General features: G+C 57.5%; 1 protein-coding gene and 1 long non-coding RNA gene across 2 annotated transcripts in view; one reads left to right on the top strand and one right to left on the bottom strand.

Annotated features, from left to right (window-relative positions):
• Positions 1-398: 398 nt before the first annotated feature.
• CCDC12 (coiled-coil domain containing 12) overlaps positions 399-18,573 on the bottom strand; it is a 36,338-nt gene continuing 18,163 nt past the window's right edge. The window contains exons 2-7 of the mRNA XM_006065217.3: positions 8,758-8,825; positions 3,190-3,269; positions 2,236-2,297; positions 1,973-2,007; positions 898-974; positions 399-801 (exon numbers count right to left, since the gene is read on the bottom strand). Coding sequence (XP_006065279.1) covers positions 713-801; positions 898-974; positions 1,973-2,007; positions 2,236-2,297; positions 3,190-3,269; positions 8,758-8,825 — 411 coding nt within the window. The 3' untranslated portion in view covers positions 399-712. The remainder of the gene's footprint in view (positions 802-897; positions 975-1,972; positions 2,008-2,235; positions 2,298-3,189; positions 3,270-8,757; positions 8,826-18,573) is intronic.
• Positions 6,430-10,130, top strand: LOC112581136. Its single transcript, XR_003105584.2, has 2 exons — positions 6,430-6,610; positions 9,705-10,130. It is a non-coding gene; the product is annotated as an uncharacterized LOC112581136 (long non-coding RNA).

Raw genomic sequence — 18,573 nt, 5'->3', positions numbered from 1 at the left:
CTTTCTGGGGCTGAGTGGATGTGAATGAACAGTGCCAGGACCTGGAATTTGTGGCAGCCCAGAGCTGAGGCTTGCCAGGATGCAGCACACCCGTCAGGGGCCCAGTCTCTTCTCTCTCTCTCTCTCACTGTCAGGGGTTCTACAGAGGACCACAGCGAGAACCTCTCCAAGGTGTCCCACAGATTACTGTGAGGTCCACAGCCGTCACCCGAGGGCTTTGAGATGATGACCGCTAACCAAGGACTGGGCCAGGACCTAGACATCTGAAGGTCAGGCCTGGCCCTCCCCACCCCTCCAACCTCAACACACTGAGCCCAATACAGGGCTTCCTCATAGTAAGCATCACCTCTGCAGCTGCCCTGTCTTGGGGCCCAAACTCAAAACATCTGCAATATTCAGACGGTTTTCTGCCACACACATGGGTCAGTGTGTTTCTATTTCCAGATAGAAAAAGAAGTTCAAAATACATAGAACAAGCACAGATACAGCATGCCCACAGGGCTATCGTAGCCTCTGCCCCCACTCAGCATGGAGGGGGCCCTTCAGGAGACAAGGAGCTGACCTCACCCAGTGGGACGGGTGGGGTTCAGACTTGAGGCAGGGAGTCAGTTCTGAAGGCAAACTGGAGGTGGTGGCAAGTCCAGCCCCCACCCCGGCCCAAGACCATCTTCCTGTAAGACAGGCCTGGTAGCGGGTGAGGGGACGGCACGGCTCAGTCGGAGTCACAGGCCTCCGGCTCGGTGGCGGCGGTGGTGGCCACTGCAGAAGCCAGGTTCTCCTCCTGGCCCTTCAGCCTCTCGCCTGGATGGGAGCAGATGGGAGGAGTGGAGTGGGGCCGCGCGCCTGCGCCACCACCCGGAGGGCAGGGGGCCCCGCCGTGCCAGGCCCCGCACTTACGGATCAGCTCAGCGATGGCCCTCTGGGTCCGCTTCTCCAGCTTCTCCAGTTTCTTGGCTACGTCTCTCTTGAGGTCCCTGGAGCAGGGAGGCGGGAGGAGGCGGAGGCTGAAGGCTGGCCTGGTGCGGCCCTGGGGCTCCCTCACCTCCGACAGCCCCTCTGGCATTAGGAACTACGGTGGTGTGCCTCCTTTCTCTCCCTTTCTGCATCCTCCAAAACCCAGCAGCAGCCGCCCTTTGCAGCCCCAGGGAGACAGCGGCTAGCACCACGGCCCGCCCAACCCAGGTGGCCAAGCTGAGGCACGCAGGCCAGATGGCCCCCAGGGCCCCCTCCCGGTCTGCTCCCGTTGGTCACCGCCAGGGAGTGACGCGCCCCGGCCCGCGGGGGGTCCTGCTCCTCCTCTGGCCCCAGTTCCCCTCACCCCCAGGAACTTCCACAAGTGCACACACAGCTTCTTCCCCCTGGTTCGGGGTTTCCGAGGACATGCGCCCCATCCTTTGTCTCGTCTACTTAGAACACCTTCAGCTGGTGCCCACTTGACACAGAACTGCAAGCGAGAAGGGTGGGGGACCGGTGCCTCTGGCCCAAGGTGAACACCTGGCCCTCTCTCATCCTCTGTCTCAGCCCAGTCACAGGGGCGCGAGGACAGTGAAGATTCCCATTTCAGAGAAGAGGGAACCAGGATCGAAGGGGGACAGGCTAGCTGGTGGCGGAAGTGGGGCAGAAGCCTACATCTGCCTTTCCTGCCATCTTGCCTCCACCCTACGGCTCCCTGAGGACGAGGGTCAGCCTTGTTCAGATGGAGCTCTCTGAGGCGCAGTGGGCCCTCATCCTTTCGGAAGGGACGTTTTGGAGGGGACTGCTGAACCCCCTCTGCCTGAGCCACTCCCCACCCTCAGGTGTCCTGCCCTGCCACGTCCCTCATTCTCCACTTACATCCTTCTCAGCACATACGTCAGACTGTAATTATACCCCAGGGGTGTCTGTCTCCACTGCCTGCCTCCTGCTGCGAGCCCATGCCAGGCACCAAGAACATCCAGTCAGTCTGCACTGGTCCTACACGGGCAACACTCACCAATCCGGCTTCCGGGGCGCAAGGTTGGCCAGGTCCTGGGAGGGAGCAGACACATGTCAGCGCTGGAGGGGCTCAGGAGAAGACGGGGGACAGAGGTAGGAAAAGGGGAGGAAAGGGGGGAGGGAGGAGAGGGCTGAGGGGAAGCAGGGAGGTAGAAAGGAAAGAAAGAAGTGAGAAGAAGGAAGGGTGAGTGAGAAGAGCGGGTGGGGAGGAGAAAATGACCCGCGGAAGCAGCAGAGGACAGGGCCACCCCCGGCACTCACCACTTCCTCGATGACCGGCTCTGGCTTGGCGGCCTCCAGCTGCTCCTTCACCTTCTCTTCCACTAGAGGGCGCAAGACACCAACGGATGCCGGTCGGAAACCAGCCACCACTCCCCGATGTGGCCAATGGCAGCCGGCAGCCGCAGGTCGCCAGGGGGTCTGTGCTTTCTTGCCCCTGCCTCTCCCCTCAGCCCCTAACTCCCTAGAGGCAAAGACCTTGCCAAGGCAGCTCTGGAAGATTAGATTTGTGCTCTCAGGGCCCAAGGAGATGGGGAAGCAGACTGCAGGGGCGGGGCGGGGTGTGGCTGAGTAGCTAACACTTTATTCTTTTATAGGATAAATGTACTTATTATTAAAATTAAAAACCAAAGAATAAAAACCAAGCCAGAGTCAGGGATCTGCATCATAAGAAGCACCCAGCACCCTCCGTGTGGATGGTTGTGGACAGGCCGCAGCTGGCCAGATGCTCCCCATCCAGGCGTGACTGGGCCAGGCCCCTCAGCCCACCAGCGAGGACACCTCTCCCCACCGTCTGCACCCCAGTGCAGCCACTCCCAGAGCTGGGCGGGTGTCTGCCTGCCCACTGCTGTCCAGGAACCTGGACAGTCAGCCCCTCTTCAGGGTCTCTCTGACCCTCCAAGGGCCCACAGGACCCCTCCTCCTGTTCCTGCCGTCCAAGGGCCCAGGGCCATGTCCACCTCCCAGCTCAGAGAGTCCTCTGAGGGACCTTCCCTTGCAGTCCCTGGAAGGCCTGCAAGGCAGGGTGTGAGCGGGGCGAAGCAGGCGTGACAGGCCGCTTCAGTGCTCTGACCGCTTCTATTTGTCCATCTGCCGTGATGGTGACGGAGGGTCCCAGAGGCCCAGCTTCCAGCCCGGACACTGCCAGTTATTCTCCAGGAGAGGGTGATGCCTGCCAAGGAGGAGGCGGCCGATAGGGCCACAGAGCCCACCTACCTGCGACTGGCTTGGCCTGGGGCACCCTCCTCTTCTTCAGGTCCTCATCCTCTGGGACGTAGTTCCGCAGCCTGAGTTCCCTAAAGGGCAGCGAGGACAAGCACAGAGGAAGTAAAGTGCGTGCTGGACACAGTCTCGTTCATCTCTTACACTTGCAGGCTGGCATGAGATGAGACACAGGAGCTGGTCACTTCCCGACTTTGCTCTCTCTGCAGACGACCTGGGACAGGCGGACAGCACGGGGATAGAAGCATCTCTGAGCCTCAGCCCCTCATCTTCCCGTTAGCAGCTGGGCTGTGTGCTCTCCCAAAGCCCCACCTGCACTGGAGGTTCTCGAACAGAGCTGGGGCCAGGGGCACGCGGAGAGCACTCACTTTGTCTCTCCAGCATATTCCACTTGACAGTTGTGGGAACTGAGGGCCAGAGAGTTTGCACCAGTTTTAGAGGGTCACACAGCAGTGGCTGCAGCAGGAGACAAGGCAAGCTATGACTCCAAGCGAGGACCAGAGCTCTTGGGCTGAGTTACTCCTAAAAGAGAAACCAGCGGTCACCCACTGGTTCCCCAAGCTTGCCTCCCACTCACAGCCTTCGTGCCCCGGAGCCTCAGACACATGTGGCAAGGGTGCGGTGCGCTGGGAGTGGCCAGCCAAGGCTGAGGGAACAGGCATGGCAATGTGCGAGGGCGGGAAAGCCACGATCCGCCTGGGCAGCCATAAGTTCACACACCTCGCTCCTGCACGAGGGCTTGAAAATCGAGCAGGGCGGACCCCACAACCTCTATGAAGGGGGAGCAGCCACGAGGAGCCAGAATCTCACACGGGGATTGGCCACCCACCGTGGTTGGTTGTTTTCCTTGCATCTCCTTGGGCAGGGCAGGCTGTACCAAGTGCTCCCTGGAGGCCTCCCTGGCTCAGCAGCTCATCAAATGCCAAGCTCCACATACAGCAGCCCGCATATAGGCCGGGCCCTCAGCTAACTCCACAGGGCAGCAAAGAGAGAGAGGTCCTGGGAGCTGCTGCTTAATAAAAGCAAGACAGAGACACCGGGACAGACCCACCATGCCCTGGGGGAGGCAGAAGTGCCCCCCACCCGCCAGCCTGTCAGCCAGATGGGACTAGATGTGGGTCCTTCTTCCCCACAAGCTCTTCTGAGCCCTCTCTGCACTGCTGGCCCCTCGGAAGTCCTGGGAACATTTCCCCAACAGGAGGCCTCCTGCAGTCTCTCATCTAGGGGACCCTGTGTCCGTGCCAGGGAAATGTGGCTGATTTCTCCAGCTGTGGCACAGGTAAGCTCAAGTGAAGGAGTCCACAAGGTGTGTGTGGCTACACAAGTCAGCAAGGGGCATGGTCTCAACTCGGGGCTTTTGTGAGCCTCACCTGCCTTCTGCCAGGGCCCCCATGACCTGCAGTCCTGGGGCTTGGCTAAACCCCCATGTCCTGGGGCTGTACCAGCCGGGGCTGGTGTGGAAGAAGCCTGCTGCCCACTCCCACGGTCTGCCTTCTCTATGAAGCAGGGACACCGCCCTGAACCCCATCCCCTAATGCCTGCCTCAGGCCAGGAGGTAAATGCCAGGTCACTGAAGCACCGGCGGGGAAAGTGGGGCAGGATCGCTAATGCTGACTTTCATTTATAACAGGGTGGGGAGAAAAGCGGAAGAGAAACTGGGCATGGGAAGAAACCTGCAGGGATTAGTGAGAATGAAAAAACACCCTGCCACTCTCAGAAACCGGCTCCAGGGGCCAGGGCCCTAAGATGAGGGGAGAGAAGAGTGGCCGGTGGGAGCTGAGCCCTGAGATCACAGCACCCACACCCCAGCACCCCTTGGCTGGCATGAGGGGGACACAGCGGGGGACGCGGGGGCCAGTGGCAACAGGCAAGAGCGGCATCAGCTGGTGGGCTGGCCGCTCAGCGACCACTGCCCCCAGCAGCTGTGCTGCCCGCCGCTCCCTGTCCTCCCCTAGAGCTGAGCGCTGGTCACGCGGTCAAGAACACCTGGGTCCCAGTCTCTGTAGGACTACCCCATCCTGAGCTCTGATTTCCACACTTGTAAACAAGGAGGCCTGCTGGGTGTGTCGAGCTCTGTGGAGTGCGGTTCAAGCCCTGATTCACTCAGCTGAGAGCTAATGAGGAGACTGACCCACACTGATGTCCAATTAACTGCTCCTCCCGCCCCACCCTGATTACTGCCAAATGGCGAAAGTCTCTGGACAGAGTTCACGGGGCAGTTGGTGCTGCTCTAGGGTCTAGCCTTTCTAACAAAGGACCAAGGTTGAATTCCCTCCTTCTGCAACTTAAAAAAAAAGGGGGGGGGGTGCGGAATTCACTCTTCTGAAGGCCACTAGATGCACACGCTGGTTCTGCTACTCCAATGTCATGTTTTTAGAAATTTTTTGTAACCCCCATTTTAGAATGAAGTAGCTGCTCAGGGGAGGGGGTGAAAAGAGCCCCGTTCTGCCAACATTGTGAAAGTGAAAGAGTGGAAGCCACTTAGTTTTGTCCGACTCTTTGCGACCCCATGGACTGTAGCCCGCCAGGCTCCTCTGTCCATGGGATTTTCCAGAGAATGCTGAGGGTAGCTGTTCCCTTCTTTGGGGGATCTTCCCAACCCAGGGATCGAACCCGAGTCTCCCTCATTGTAGGCAAATTCTTTACCATCTGAGGCACCAGCCTGGGCCCAAAGCCCAGCTCTGATGCTTCTGAGACAGGACGGGCAGGCTCATGCTTTCACTGGCCTCCACATGAAAATCAAGGATTTCATTTCTCTTGAGGCTGTAGATGATATAGACTGTGGACATCAACCCCGAACAGAGTGGTGCTCTGCAGAGCAGGGGTCAAATCTCACAGGGGTGTCCGACTGCTGCCCTGGAAGCCCCCTCCCAAACCCTGAGTGCTCTCTGCCTGTTAGGATGAGATGAAGGCAGACTGTCCTGAAGGCAGATGGGAAGGAACAGCCCAGCAGACACATGTACAGCCTACAGAGGCTTCTCGAAATACTGCCCATGCAGGTGGCAAGTGGCCCACAGCGTGGCAGGGATGTGCCTGTCACACACCAAGTGGCAGGGCGGGCCAGCAGCTGAGGCCAGCCAGAAAACAGCCTCCTATGTGCCTCCCCAGCGAGTGCTGGAGCGGGAGTGACGCGACTCAGGGGCTGTGGGTGGGGGCCGCTCTGATCCGCACTGCTACATTGCCACATTGCTCAGTGGAGCAACATCTGCTGAATCAAACTCGTGTCACCGGTCTGTGAGACGCTCTGGTGCACCGCCACCATCCTGGGGACCCAACTGGCAGACGGGAGAAGGCCTGGCACTGGCCAGCCTAAAGGGCTCGGGCACTGGGCCAGAGCTGGGCCGGGCCTCAGCTGGGGTGGGACCTTTCTCCACATGGAAGTTGCAGAACCGGTTTTCCATCCCCAAGAAGGAAGGTGAGTGGCCTAGTTCCGTCTGCGGTACATGACGCTCACCCAGGGTGAACCGCCGTCCCGAGCGGTGACTGCTCTGGCTGGGTGCTGACCACGATCTTAAGCCAGGGGCTGTGGGGGCTGAGGGTTTGGGGCTGGCTTGTTCAGACACTTAACAGGACACGCTTCCCTGCCCCGTGCCCAACGGAGTGTGCAACGCCACCCGTTCCCTCCCCCCTGGCCGGGTGGCCATGACTGTCAGCCACAAGCCCTACCCTCGACATACCTCCACGGCACACACCAACCGACTTGCCATCAGGAGGAAGTGACTGAGGGCTTATGAAAAACGCAAGCAACTGACATGAGTGTCCCTTTCTGAGGCCAGGTTTCCAGGGCTGTGGGATCACCTCTCCTCTAGGCGGCAGGCAGCGGGGCTGTGTTAGAGGTGGGCCATGAGGGAAGGAGGGCTGGGAGAGGAAAGACCCAGCCCAGAGGAGAAGCGGGGGTCCTCCTGGGGGTGGGAACATGTCTTTCCTTCACACAGAGCCTGGTCGGCCTTTGGGGAACTGACTCTCACTACATGGGGATTTGGTTGTAGGGGAATGGGGCAGGATTTATCCTGAAGAGAGTAAGAAAAAAAAATGTTTTTAAGGTATTCTGAGCTATAGATTCCATGTAATACAAATGGAAACTCTAGCAAACTTTTTATTTATATTAGCTTATCATTATTTTTAATAGGTAGGCAACAATAGACACATACACTTAGATGATGACGACATTCTGAAATTTTAAGAGGAACTGACATGAGACAATGTGCCCCTCCCACCGCCTCTGAAATACCCACAGACGGGGCCACTAAGGACTGGGTTAAAATAACAGGGAGGGTACCACATCCAGACAGCCCCCTCTTCCTCTCCCGCTTTCCACAGCGCGCCACTGTCCCCCTCGGTCACGATTTACTCTGTCACCTTCAGCAAGCTTTTAAAATAGATATTAACAAGCTGACTCTAAAATTTATAAGGAAAGCCAAAGGAACTAAATCAGCCATGATTCCAAAAAGGTCTCTGTGGACAGATGGGCCAGAGGACGGGCGGAGAGGAAGGTGGGTGACTCCCCAGCAAGGCTGGTGAGGGGTGAGGTACTGGGGTGCCTGCCTCTAGTCCTACTGGACTTTCCCATTTCCTCAGCCACCACCCCGACCCTGCACTGTATCTGGGTAGACGACCGAATCTGAGACATGACTCAGGCTCCAGCCAGCAATCAAAAACCTGAGGACAAACCCAGAGGAAACCAAAGGGTCTCTCAGCAGTTACCACAGAAAGGGGGAAACTGCAGGCACCCACCGCCAAGCCCCCGAGCCTGTGGTCACTTGGCAAATAAAAGCGATGACCCGGCCTTCGTCTCTGTCACCAGTGTGGGCTGCACAACGTGCTGGGGCGCTGAGCCCCAACGAGAAACCACAGAGCCCGGAGCTGGGGCGACCAGGGTCCCTGCACCAGCGTGGAGCATCACCAGCCTCCTCAGCGCCGGGCTGTCACCATCTCTGAAAACAAGTGAGATGGCGAGAGCCCCAGGGCCTCCGTGGGGACGGTGTGAGCACACTTTGCAAACTGTGGAGTCACACCGCACAGACACACATGCGCCCCTGTGGGCTTGAAAAGGCCCCATCTCGTCTGCGGTCGGCGCCTGAACACAGAGGCGCAGACGAGGCACCGGCCCCCGGACAGGGTTCCACTCACCCTGGCGGAGGAGGCCAGGGCAGGCTGCGGCGTCGGGAAGTCGCCGGCCCAGTGCCCCCCTCCTGCTGCAACCCTTCAATGCACAGCAGGGAGCAGGAACCCAGGCTGATGGCTGAAGCAGAGCTTGACACACCAGGGAGAGTCTGGACCTGATTCTGGGGTTGCTGTAGAACCATGTCACCCCAAGTATTTTAGAATACAGTGAGGAGACATAATGTGAGGGGTCTGGTGGCTAAAAAAATGGTTGGTGGCTGAGAGTCAGATAGCCAATGAGGGCAAGGGTGCAGAAAAGGTTCCAATAGGAAGACCATCCTGTCTGAACAAGGTGGCCATGGGGTGGAGAGGCAGCAACAGAAAAGATGTGGATGGGACGATGCCGGGACGATGTGGAAACCGACAGGTACGGGAAGAGAGCTGAGTGCGAGGCGTTACCTGTGCTTCTCGCCTTCCTCCTCCCCTTCTCTGAGCTGCTTGGTGTTTGGCTCCCCATCTTCCTTGTCCTGCAAGGAAGGGAGAGAAACCACTGCTCAGATGAACACCCCTCCTTCCAGTCCACACCAACCAGGCAACTAACAGAGAACAGGACGGCCTGGCAAGGACCAGCCTGGGGTTCCAGCCAAGCACACGCCTGATGTAGCTGACAGGCACAGTGCTGGAGCTGCCCTTCCACCCCTCGGCTCCCCCAGCAGAATTTAAAGCCCCTGACCCCAGCCCAGGCCCAGACTTGGGGAGCCCTCAGATTGCATGCGCAGGAAGAGCTGGAAGGTCATGGGTGCTGAGAGATGATGCCGGTCAGGGTCGAGGAGGGCCCACACTGGCAGGCCACCAGCCACCCTCATGGGTCTGGATGGAGCCACCCTCAGGAGTCGGGAGGGACAGAGTGAAGACGAGTCACCAGGAGCCAGGGCAGGACAAAAGCTCAGGCCTCCTGAAACCCCTCCAGGCCAGAGGCTTCTCCAGAGATATCTATTTGGCTCGCTGCAGGAGAAGTATCATTCAAGTTAGGACCAGGCTTGTACAAGTTTATTCTTGCAATGTATTAAGGCGGGGCAGAGGGGAAGGGAATTGGTTTGAACTTTATATGGGAACAATTTCTTCTAAATCTGGTTCTTTTAAAAAAAAAAAACACAACATATTTATTTGGCTGTGACGAGTCTTAGTTGCAGCACATGGGATCTTCCATCTTCGCCGTGGCATGCATGTGAACTCTTGGTTGCAGCATGTAGGATCTAGTTCTCTGATCGGGGGTTGAACCTGGCCCCCTGCCTTGGGAGAGTGGAGTCTCAGCCACGGGACCACCAGGGAAATCCCTAAATCTGGTTCTTTTCTCTTCCTTGGCACACCTGGACTTCCTTCCCTGACACCACCATCCTCCCCAGCCTCTCTGCAGGTCTAGAGAAGCCACGTTCATCTCAACCCCGACGGAGTACGCTTGCTCTCCAGGTACGGCGAGGGCATGGCAGAAAGTCACCCCGTGCTGTTTCCACTCCTTCCTTACCACGAGACCACGACCGCTGGATCAGACGTGCCCGCAGACAAGTGAACACGGAGCATGCTCTCGCATACGCGGGCCCCCGCCCCCAGTGCCTGTCCTGAGAGGCCCTGGGACACAGCCCTGTCGGGGGTCTGCCTGCACACCAGGGCTGGCCCTCCAGAGGGAGTCCCTGTGCCCCTGATTACCAGCCATGACCTGCCTTTGACTCTCTGGAGCATGTTCCGAGGAGACGATCGGAAGCCCCTGCCACGGGGAACCTGCTGCCAGGGAGATAAGAACATATAAAGTCTAAGTAAAACAGCTGCTCGTGTCACCTCTCCTAGAGGTTTGTTTATGCTACTGACACGGCCTCCCCGAGGGTGGCACTCACATTATGAGTCACTTCCTGCCAGTGTTTGTCGTGGAGACCCTGGGAGCAACCAGACTGTGCCACCAACCCCGGCTGGGAGGTCTGGCCCAGAGAAAGGTTTCTGCGATGTGAACAGGGCAAGATGCTGACCTGGCTCTCAACCCGGGTGGCTCAGTCTCCTGGGGAGGAGGCGGCAGGAATGAATGACAGCAGCTACCTGAGTGAGGTCAACATGGGTTTGTGGGGTGGGTGGGTGGGGGGGCTTCCTACCTTCCTACTGAGGGGTGGGCAGGATGCAGGTGTCATAGGATGGGGAGATAGGAGCAGGAAGGGCATTCCCAGAGGGGAACAAGCTTGAGCAAAGAGCGGGTGTGGTCTGAAGAACACACAGGTGGTTGGAGCACATACACACAGGTGAGGTTGTCAAGGTGGGGGGGGTGGGGGGCGGTCACACAGGGCTCTGGCCAGGGTTCTTAGGCAACAGAAGCCAGAGGAGACTGTGGGAACTACAGGCGGAAGGACCAGAGGCCTTTCCCAGAAGCCTGCTGACGAGGCTGGGAAGGGAGGTGCAGAGGCAGAGGCAGATTTGGTGATGGTGAAAGAGATGGGAGAGCAGAGTATAAACTCTTAATTAAAACAGAAGTCAGGGTTCCCCGTGTGGCTTCCCGCCTGCGGACACCCCTCCCTGACAAATGCTAGTGATTACACAAGGCAGCAGAACCTGGCGGCTTACAGTCCAAAGGGCTGCAAAGAGTCGGACGTAACTGAAAGAAGAACACACGCACACAAGTCAGAAGCCAGGACATTCAAACTCCTTCCTAGTTGCAGCCAATGGACTCCCAGATGGCCAGGGGGCCTGCCTCAGGGGACAAGGTGATGATACACACACCCGGCAGCAAGGACAGAGGAGAGAACAGCAAAGGCCCAGCTTGCCCCTCAAGGGGGCTGGTGGGCAAGCCCCCGGCAAGACCTCTTTACCCGCGGGCTCTGCTAACCTGGGCCAGCTCGGGGCAAAGGGTGGGGGCTGCGGGAACAGCCTTTGGGAGCCAGTCCTTTGCAAATCCCATGCCTGTTTCCCAGCCCTGAGCAAGAACAAACTCAGCAGCGTGTCTGTCACCACCCTCCCGGGGTCCCGGAGATGCTCAAGTGTCTCGGCAAAGGCCAAGTTACTCATTAATAAGTGAGAAAACACCCAACGATCTTAAATGACATTTACAGAAAACGCCCCGCAGTCTGGTGGGCGGCTGCGGCAGTGGTGCGGGCTGCGGAGGTCAGGGAAGCCCCCTGTAGTCGGGAGGGCAGGGTCCATGTGAGAGCAGGGGCTCAGGAATGGTACCCATGTGTGTGTGGGGGCTGGGAGCGGGTGAACAAGTGAGCAGGCCACACGAAGGTGCGCTGCAGTGGCCATTCAAGGCAACTCGGGTAGCACGGTGAGCGTCCATGAGAAGGGTGTGGCTTGGGGGAGACCCTGGCCTGGCTCACAACGCTCACACTGCTAGGCAGGGTGATAGGAGGCACTGACCAGCCTCATGGTCCACCCAGCCCGAGAGACTCTTGAAGACCCTCAGATCTGAAGGATTCGGGACTGCCGTCTTTTAAGCCCTCAGTTCAACCCATGGGGGAAGCTGACAAATGGCCCTTAGGGAAAGGAAAGACTGGCTTGGGGTCACAGAACGTGTCAGCGCTGGCTGCGGGTCTGGGTCAAGGTCTTCCTGAACCCAGCCCTGCAATCCTGCCAAGGAGATGGGAGAGGCACTCACTTTCTAAAAACAGCTCTGGCCTCGGTCACTTCTGCCATGCTCCCCCCGCAGATCAGACCTGGCCTTGTGAGATCAGACCAGTCACAGCCAGCTGGGCCAACGTCCACGCCCTGGAGGACACCCAAGGGTGTGCAGGCAGACGGCCCAGGGTGCACGGCATCCCAGGGGATCTGGAGACTCCTCACCGCCCCCCAGACCCTTAAATCCAACTCACCGCCTAGCCCCTCCAACACACACCTTCCCCAAACCCCACCCTTTCCCCTCCTTCCAACCCCATGTTCTACCCTGCGCCCATGGTCCCCACCGCAGCCAAGCCCACAGCTACATCCCCTCCGCTTTGGAGAACACCGCGGCCTGCTGCGTTTCCTCCTTGTCTTTCTAATCCCCCTCCCCTACCTCTCTCTGAACCTTGTCCATCCACATGGATGGAGCGTGTGCTCTTCTGAAAGCTCTCATTGGTCCCCACACCCTCCGGACAAGCTCCGGACTACAGCATCCCCCTCGCAGCCTCCCCAGGCCCAGCCCACTCCCCGTAGCCTGTCCGCACTGGCCTCATCCACACACTGGACCCTTCGTCTCAAGTCCTGTCCATTCTGATAACCCCAAAGACGGCCCACCCTCTGGCCAGTCTAGACACCAGCTCAAAGGCCACCTTCTCAAGGCCGCCTTCTGAGGTGACTGGGCTCTGTCACCCCTCTGGGCCCAGGACACAGGCCTGTGGTCATTTCTACTCATCATTGGCTCCCTTCCTCAAGTCCCTCTCAGTGGGGGGATGTCTCCTGGACTCCCTCCAGGCATAGCCTAGAGCCGGGACTAGATCACCTTCATGAGCTCTTTGCCAACTTCACCAACTCTTCAACTCTCCTCACCAACTCCAGAAGAGCCAAATTCTTAAAACACCAGTGGCTCAGGGCAGGGAAGTCCTGGCCTGGTCCGGGGTCCTCCCCACAGCCCACCAGTCCGTTCCTGGAGATGCCCCACATTTCTGACCCCAGCCCAGGTTTCCACACGAGAGCCCCATCCCTGCTCTCACCCTCCTCAGAGCCCACAGGAGGAAGGTGCCGCGGAGGCAGGACTTCAGGGGTTCTCAAAAACAGCCCTGCCCCAAACGGAGCCTGACTAACCTGTTTCATAACGCTTGAAATCCTTTCGCCAGGAACAACACTTTTACAAATAAAATTAGTGTTGTGCAAGATTTGTGTTATTTTTTCTTTACACATATGATAAGAATTCATCTTGGCCTGAAGTTTTCCTTTGTGAGGTTTTAGGTAAGAGGCTCATTAGATTTCCTCTTTCTTCTTGAGTCAATCTTATTATATAGTGTCTATCAAGGAAATTTCCATTTATACTGAAATTACTGGCCAAAGTCACTTATAATATCCTCTTATTATCCTTTTAATGTCTGCAGGATCTGTGGTGATATCCACTGATACTGATAATTTGCATTTTTTTCTCTTTCCTTATTAGACCAGCTAGAGATTTATCAATTTGGGGATACGTTCAGACTTGGTGCTTTGGGGGGGTTGTTCTTAATTTGGGGGCCATCCCTGATTGAGGGACTAAAATCCCATATGGCATGTGGTGCAGATAAATTTAAAAGAGAGAAAGAAAATAGGCGCAAACCTTAGTCCCCTAGGAAGAGGGGAAAGGGGCCCAGGTTTGAGCCGTTCCAGCCCCGACTTGGCCCAGGGTGGGGAAAAGTCACAGAGAGACGGGCCCAGATGCCAGGATTGGGGAGCAGAAGGGGACTGACAACGTGGAGGGTGAATGTGGCATGTTCCACTGCACCACCCTGCCACACATCTTCAGAGCCAGGGCACCCTGGGGGAAGGCACAGGGACTTCCTGTCAGGGGCAGCTGCAGCAGGAGCTGTGTGCCAAGGGCACTTGAGGGTAGGGCAGTCACCCAGAGTCTGACTCATCCTGCGGAGCCAGTGATAAGAGCCACCATGCCTGGACATAGACGCTGCACAGCCCTCTACTGCCCAGAGATGGGGAACGGAGTGGGCAGGAGGGTCCGAGTTTCGTGGGCAGTGATATTCGTGGGCTGTAGGGGCCCTGACTCTGGGCCCTGGCACTCAGCCTGCTGCTAGGACCACCTGGCCTGTGTGCCCACTGTCTGCCCAGGAGACAGGGAGATCCCTGAAGGCAGATGCTTGTCTTACCCTTGGGCCTGACACCGCCTACAGAAGGCACACCTCATGGCTTTGATTTCACCTTGCTGTGTGACCTTGGGCAAGTCATTCAACCTCTCTGGTCTGGATTTTCTCATCTATGAAGTGTGATGATCACACCAACATCATGGCCCTGTTATAAAAAAGAAAAGATCAGGGAAGAAAGAGGAAGGCCTGCAGCTTGGGTGGCAAGTCAGCAGACCCTGAGGGCAGGAAGGGAAGAGCTGCGGAGAAGCCACAGGCCCAGACTGCTGGCACCTGCGGAGGTTATGAGGACTGTTCACTTGCACTGTCTCCACCAGCCATTCTCTGCAGTCCCCAGAGCATTAAAATGTCTGCTTCACAAACATGTCAGAAGGCGTGTCAGACAACGGGCATAGGGGGGACAGATCTCCTGTTCCCCTTGGTTCAGGGCTCCACCAGGAATCAGAGGTCAGCAGGGGAGGGTGGGGACTAACGGCCCCAGAGCCGCCCAAGCTTTTAAGGGTGCGGACATTCTCTAAAGGCTTGTGAGCGGAGAGAACAAAGCTACGGGGAGCGGAGGGCTGGGAGGACAGAAAGGGAGCGGGAGATAAGGCTGCCGATAAGAGCCCGGAACTAGGTCAGGGCCAGAGCGGGTGGGGTGGGGGGGAGACAGAACAAGGGGGTGCCTGAAGCGGGAGGAGTCAGAGACGACTGAGGTCCTGACCAGGGGGAGAATGAAGGCGCCTGAGACAAAAACGGTGCCAGGGCTGAGGGGACAAAGAGAAAGGGTGCGGCGGCTTTCAGGCTGTCCAGGGTTGAGGCCCGATGCCTGGACTCTGACAATGGTCGGCGCAGACACAGGCCGAGGTTCCAGCGCACAGCCTTGCCCTGGACGACCGCTGGCGTCCTGCATGTGGCAGAGAAGCATGGGGAGGTGGCCCCAAGCCAAGTCTGGTCCTATTCTGGTCACAAGTGCAAACGGGGAACTAGTCACGCTCAAAGGAGGCGGCATGTCCTCCAGCAGTCTGTTGTTGTGGTTTAGTCGCCCAGCCGTGTCCAGCTCTCTGTGACCCCATGGGCTGCAGCGCGCCAGGCCTCCCTGTCCATCACCATCTCCCGGAGTTTGCCCAAGTTGATGTTCATTGTATCGGGGACGCCGTCCAGCCTTCTCACCCTCTGACACCCTCTTCTTCTACCCTCAATCTTTCCCAGCATCAGGGACTTTTCTAATGAGTTATCTGTTCGCATCAGATGACCAAAATACTGGAGCGTCAGCTTCAGCATTAGTCCTTCCAGTGAATATTCAGGACTGATTTCCTTTAGGATTGACTGGTTTGATCTCTGCGCTGTCTAAGGGACTTTTAGGAGCCTCTTCCAGCCCCACAGTTCAAAGGCATCAATTCTTTGGTGTTCTGCCTTCTTTACGGTCCACCTCTCACAACTGAGAAGACCATAGCCTTGACTATACAGACCTTTGTCCAGCAGTCTACCAGTCAAGAAATACTGACTGGCTCCCTTCTGCTAGGCACTCCACACTGGGTGCCAAGAAGGAAAAAAAAGAACCAGTAGGTACCGGCTGTTCACAGACCAATGTGGGCACTCAGCCTGGGTCCACGGGCAGGATCTCATGATCAGACACACATACAGGCCCGCTGTGCAAAGGCTCGTTTTTCCAGAGGAAGAATCCACAGTGCTTCAGATTCTCAGCGGGGCGGTGGCCCAGAGGAGGAAAGGAAAGGTCACAGGGGCTTCTTTGGGTGGCACCTGAGGTATCTGAGGAGGCTTGCCAAAGGAAATACCACCTTTCTCTCTTGTTTTCTTTTTTTTGGGGGGCCCTGTGGCATTTGGGATCTTAGTTCCTGAACCAGGGATCGAACCCGTGTCCCCTGCAGTGTAAGTGTGGAATCTCAACCACTAGCCCATCAGGGAAGTCCCCCACTTTTCTTGCACTTTAAAGGCTGAGTGAAATTGGGGCTGGGAGGAGGGCAGCAGAGGGGACGAGCACCCTGAGTGTGCAGAGGGTTAACAAGGACCCTCCCACGGCCCCTGCAGGAAAGCCACTGGGACGTAACACTGAGGGCAGAGCAAAGACGAACCCCTCCTTTCCTTCACACACAGCCAGCCTGGACCAGTTCCCCTGCGCAGGGAGGCAAGGCTCCCAGCTCCTGCCCGGCCCCCCGGCGGCTGGATGCACTGTGGTCCGCAGGAAGCCGGGCAGCAGGGCTGGACAGACCAGCGGTCGGAAAATCCCTCTCCATCGCTTACTGGTGGTGAGACCATGGGCACCTAAAGGACCTCTCCGAGCCTCCGCTAGAGGCTCTCCCCACTCTGTTAAAGTGGGGCTGGTGCTCTGTCCCAGGGTGTTTGAGGATTAAAGACACTAACTCGGGATCCGCCATCTGGGGCAGAACGCTACAAGATACCCAGTGTGGGAGAGAACCGCTGGCATCCTGGGATGTCCTGAGCCCTGCCCTCCATCAGCGGCGGGGCCTGGAGAACCAGGCGTATCCTCTCCTTTCCCCGCCACCACCCACTTCCCTGCGCCCTTGGTATCCTTTGCTGATAGTGCTTCTTTATTTTCTGCCAAGTTTCTGTAAGTGACCAACTGTTCATTTTGAAAATTGAGACTCAAATGAAGAATGGCCTGTCTGATTCCCTCAGGGGCCCCAGGCTGGGAGAGCAGACACCACATTTGTGAGGCTTCCCTACAGAAACCTCTTTCTGCATCCACCACAGAGCTCCACGGCAGCTGGAAGACAGTTGGTAGGTTGCGGCACTGTCTCCCCCGGCTGTGGGCAGGCTGAAGGTTACACCCCTTTTTAGCAGAAGGGCGTTCTTCCCAGGAAGGCCATCAAGTGATAACTGTCCCAGACATTTAATTTTACCTTGATTTGCCTATTTGAGATTTTGTTTGTCATCTGTCTTCCTAGATTAAGCTACAAAAGGCTTGCCCATCACTGTTCCCCAGCACCTGACACATGGCAGCAGGTGACAATGGAGAACGAATGAATGGGCAACCTGGGGTGGGGGGTAGGATGCACATGTTAATTCACCCCCTGACAGACAAGGCTCTCCTCCCCACGTGGTCTGGGCCGCCAAACTGCACTCACGCACCAGGCATCACTATCCTTGCCTCCAAGGATGCAGGGTCTGAGGCCTGGTGACACCTAACACAGGTCTCTGTGCATGTCAGACCCCAAGGTCTTTCCGTCAGTTTGAGACAGACAGACAACTGGAAGCCGGTTCCTTGCTGCTACATACATGGTTCCTTCTACCAACACATCTGCTTGTTCACCCCTTAGCTGTCTGTCCTACCCTCCCCCTCTGTCAATTATCTGCACCTCTTCTTTCCTGGAGAATGAGGGCAAATAAATCCCAACCGTGCCCACTTCCTAAGAGAGTGGGAAGGATCGAATATAACAAGGTTCCACACAACATTAGAAGGCTTCCCAATAGCAGGTGAGCTCTGGGGAGGGCGGGACCCAGCTGTTCTTCACCTCTGTTCTACTGTATCTCCTAGCAGTCATAACAGGATGCCAGGCAACTGACTATTCAATGAATGGAGATAACATTATTTACTTCATCAGCATAAAAACATAGTACGGTCAGCACTGCTTTCTCCTCTCACAGATAAGAAAGTTGGAGGCCCGGGGATGTTGCTGTGAAGTAACTCGCCCGGAGTCCTGCTGCTCGGGCTTGCCGGCGCCCCAAGGGGAGGGTGGGCCTTCAGCCTCGGGGTCTCCACAGAACCTCGGCTCTGACCCTCCTTCCGCCCACCTCAAACACTCAGAGGGTCTCACTGGCATCTAACGTCACTCCGCCTCACATCACAGGGCTGACATCCCTTCCTGGTGTCATCTCTGGGAAACACAAGCAAACCACGAGGAGTCCCAGGTACAGCCGTTCCTGGGCCAGGAACTCCCGTCCCAGGAAAGCACCACGGGAGACGGAACGGTGATGTACACAGAGGTGCTCCCCACTGTGTCTCTCGTGATACGGAGCAGTGGGGCTCGGAGGAGGCTGTGACCTGCGGGCGCAGGGAGGCAGGCCAGCGGCTCGCGCCCCCCGCCAGTCGGTCACTGGAGTAGCGACCTAGCGGGCATCACCGTGAGACAGGACAGGATGCGGGGGGCGTGGAGCCACACACGTGAGCGTGAGCGAAGCCATGGCGACACCGACGCGGGACGGTCACACGACAAGGCTGTGGGCAGTGCTTCCTCCGTTTCCTTTCCTACTGTTGTCAAATGACTTACGAAATGACTTAAAGACATAAGCAACCGGAGGAGCCCGGCTGCCTGCAGCTCCCTGTCTGGCCTGTGCTCTCACCCTGGACTCTCCTGACCTTCACCTGCCCCAGCGGGCCAGCAGGGAACCATAGGTAGCCCTCAGGCCCGACCCAGCCTGATCAGGGTTTAATGACCTTTCTCAAGCTGAAAACAAAAACAAAACCCCCCAGCACTGCCGGGGAGAGAGGAGGGCAGATGGAGGCCTGCACATACCAGGGGCC

Source organism: Bubalus bubalis, chromosome 21 (genome assembly GCF_019923935.1).
Source record: "Bubalus bubalis isolate 160015118507 breed Murrah chromosome 21, NDDB_SH_1, whole genome shotgun sequence".
NCBI classification, from domain to species: Eukaryota; Metazoa; Chordata; class Mammalia; order Artiodactyla; family Bovidae; genus Bubalus; species Bubalus bubalis.
The sequence above is the reverse complement of the archived record's forward strand: the minus strand, read 5'-3'. Positions and strand labels throughout refer to the sequence as shown.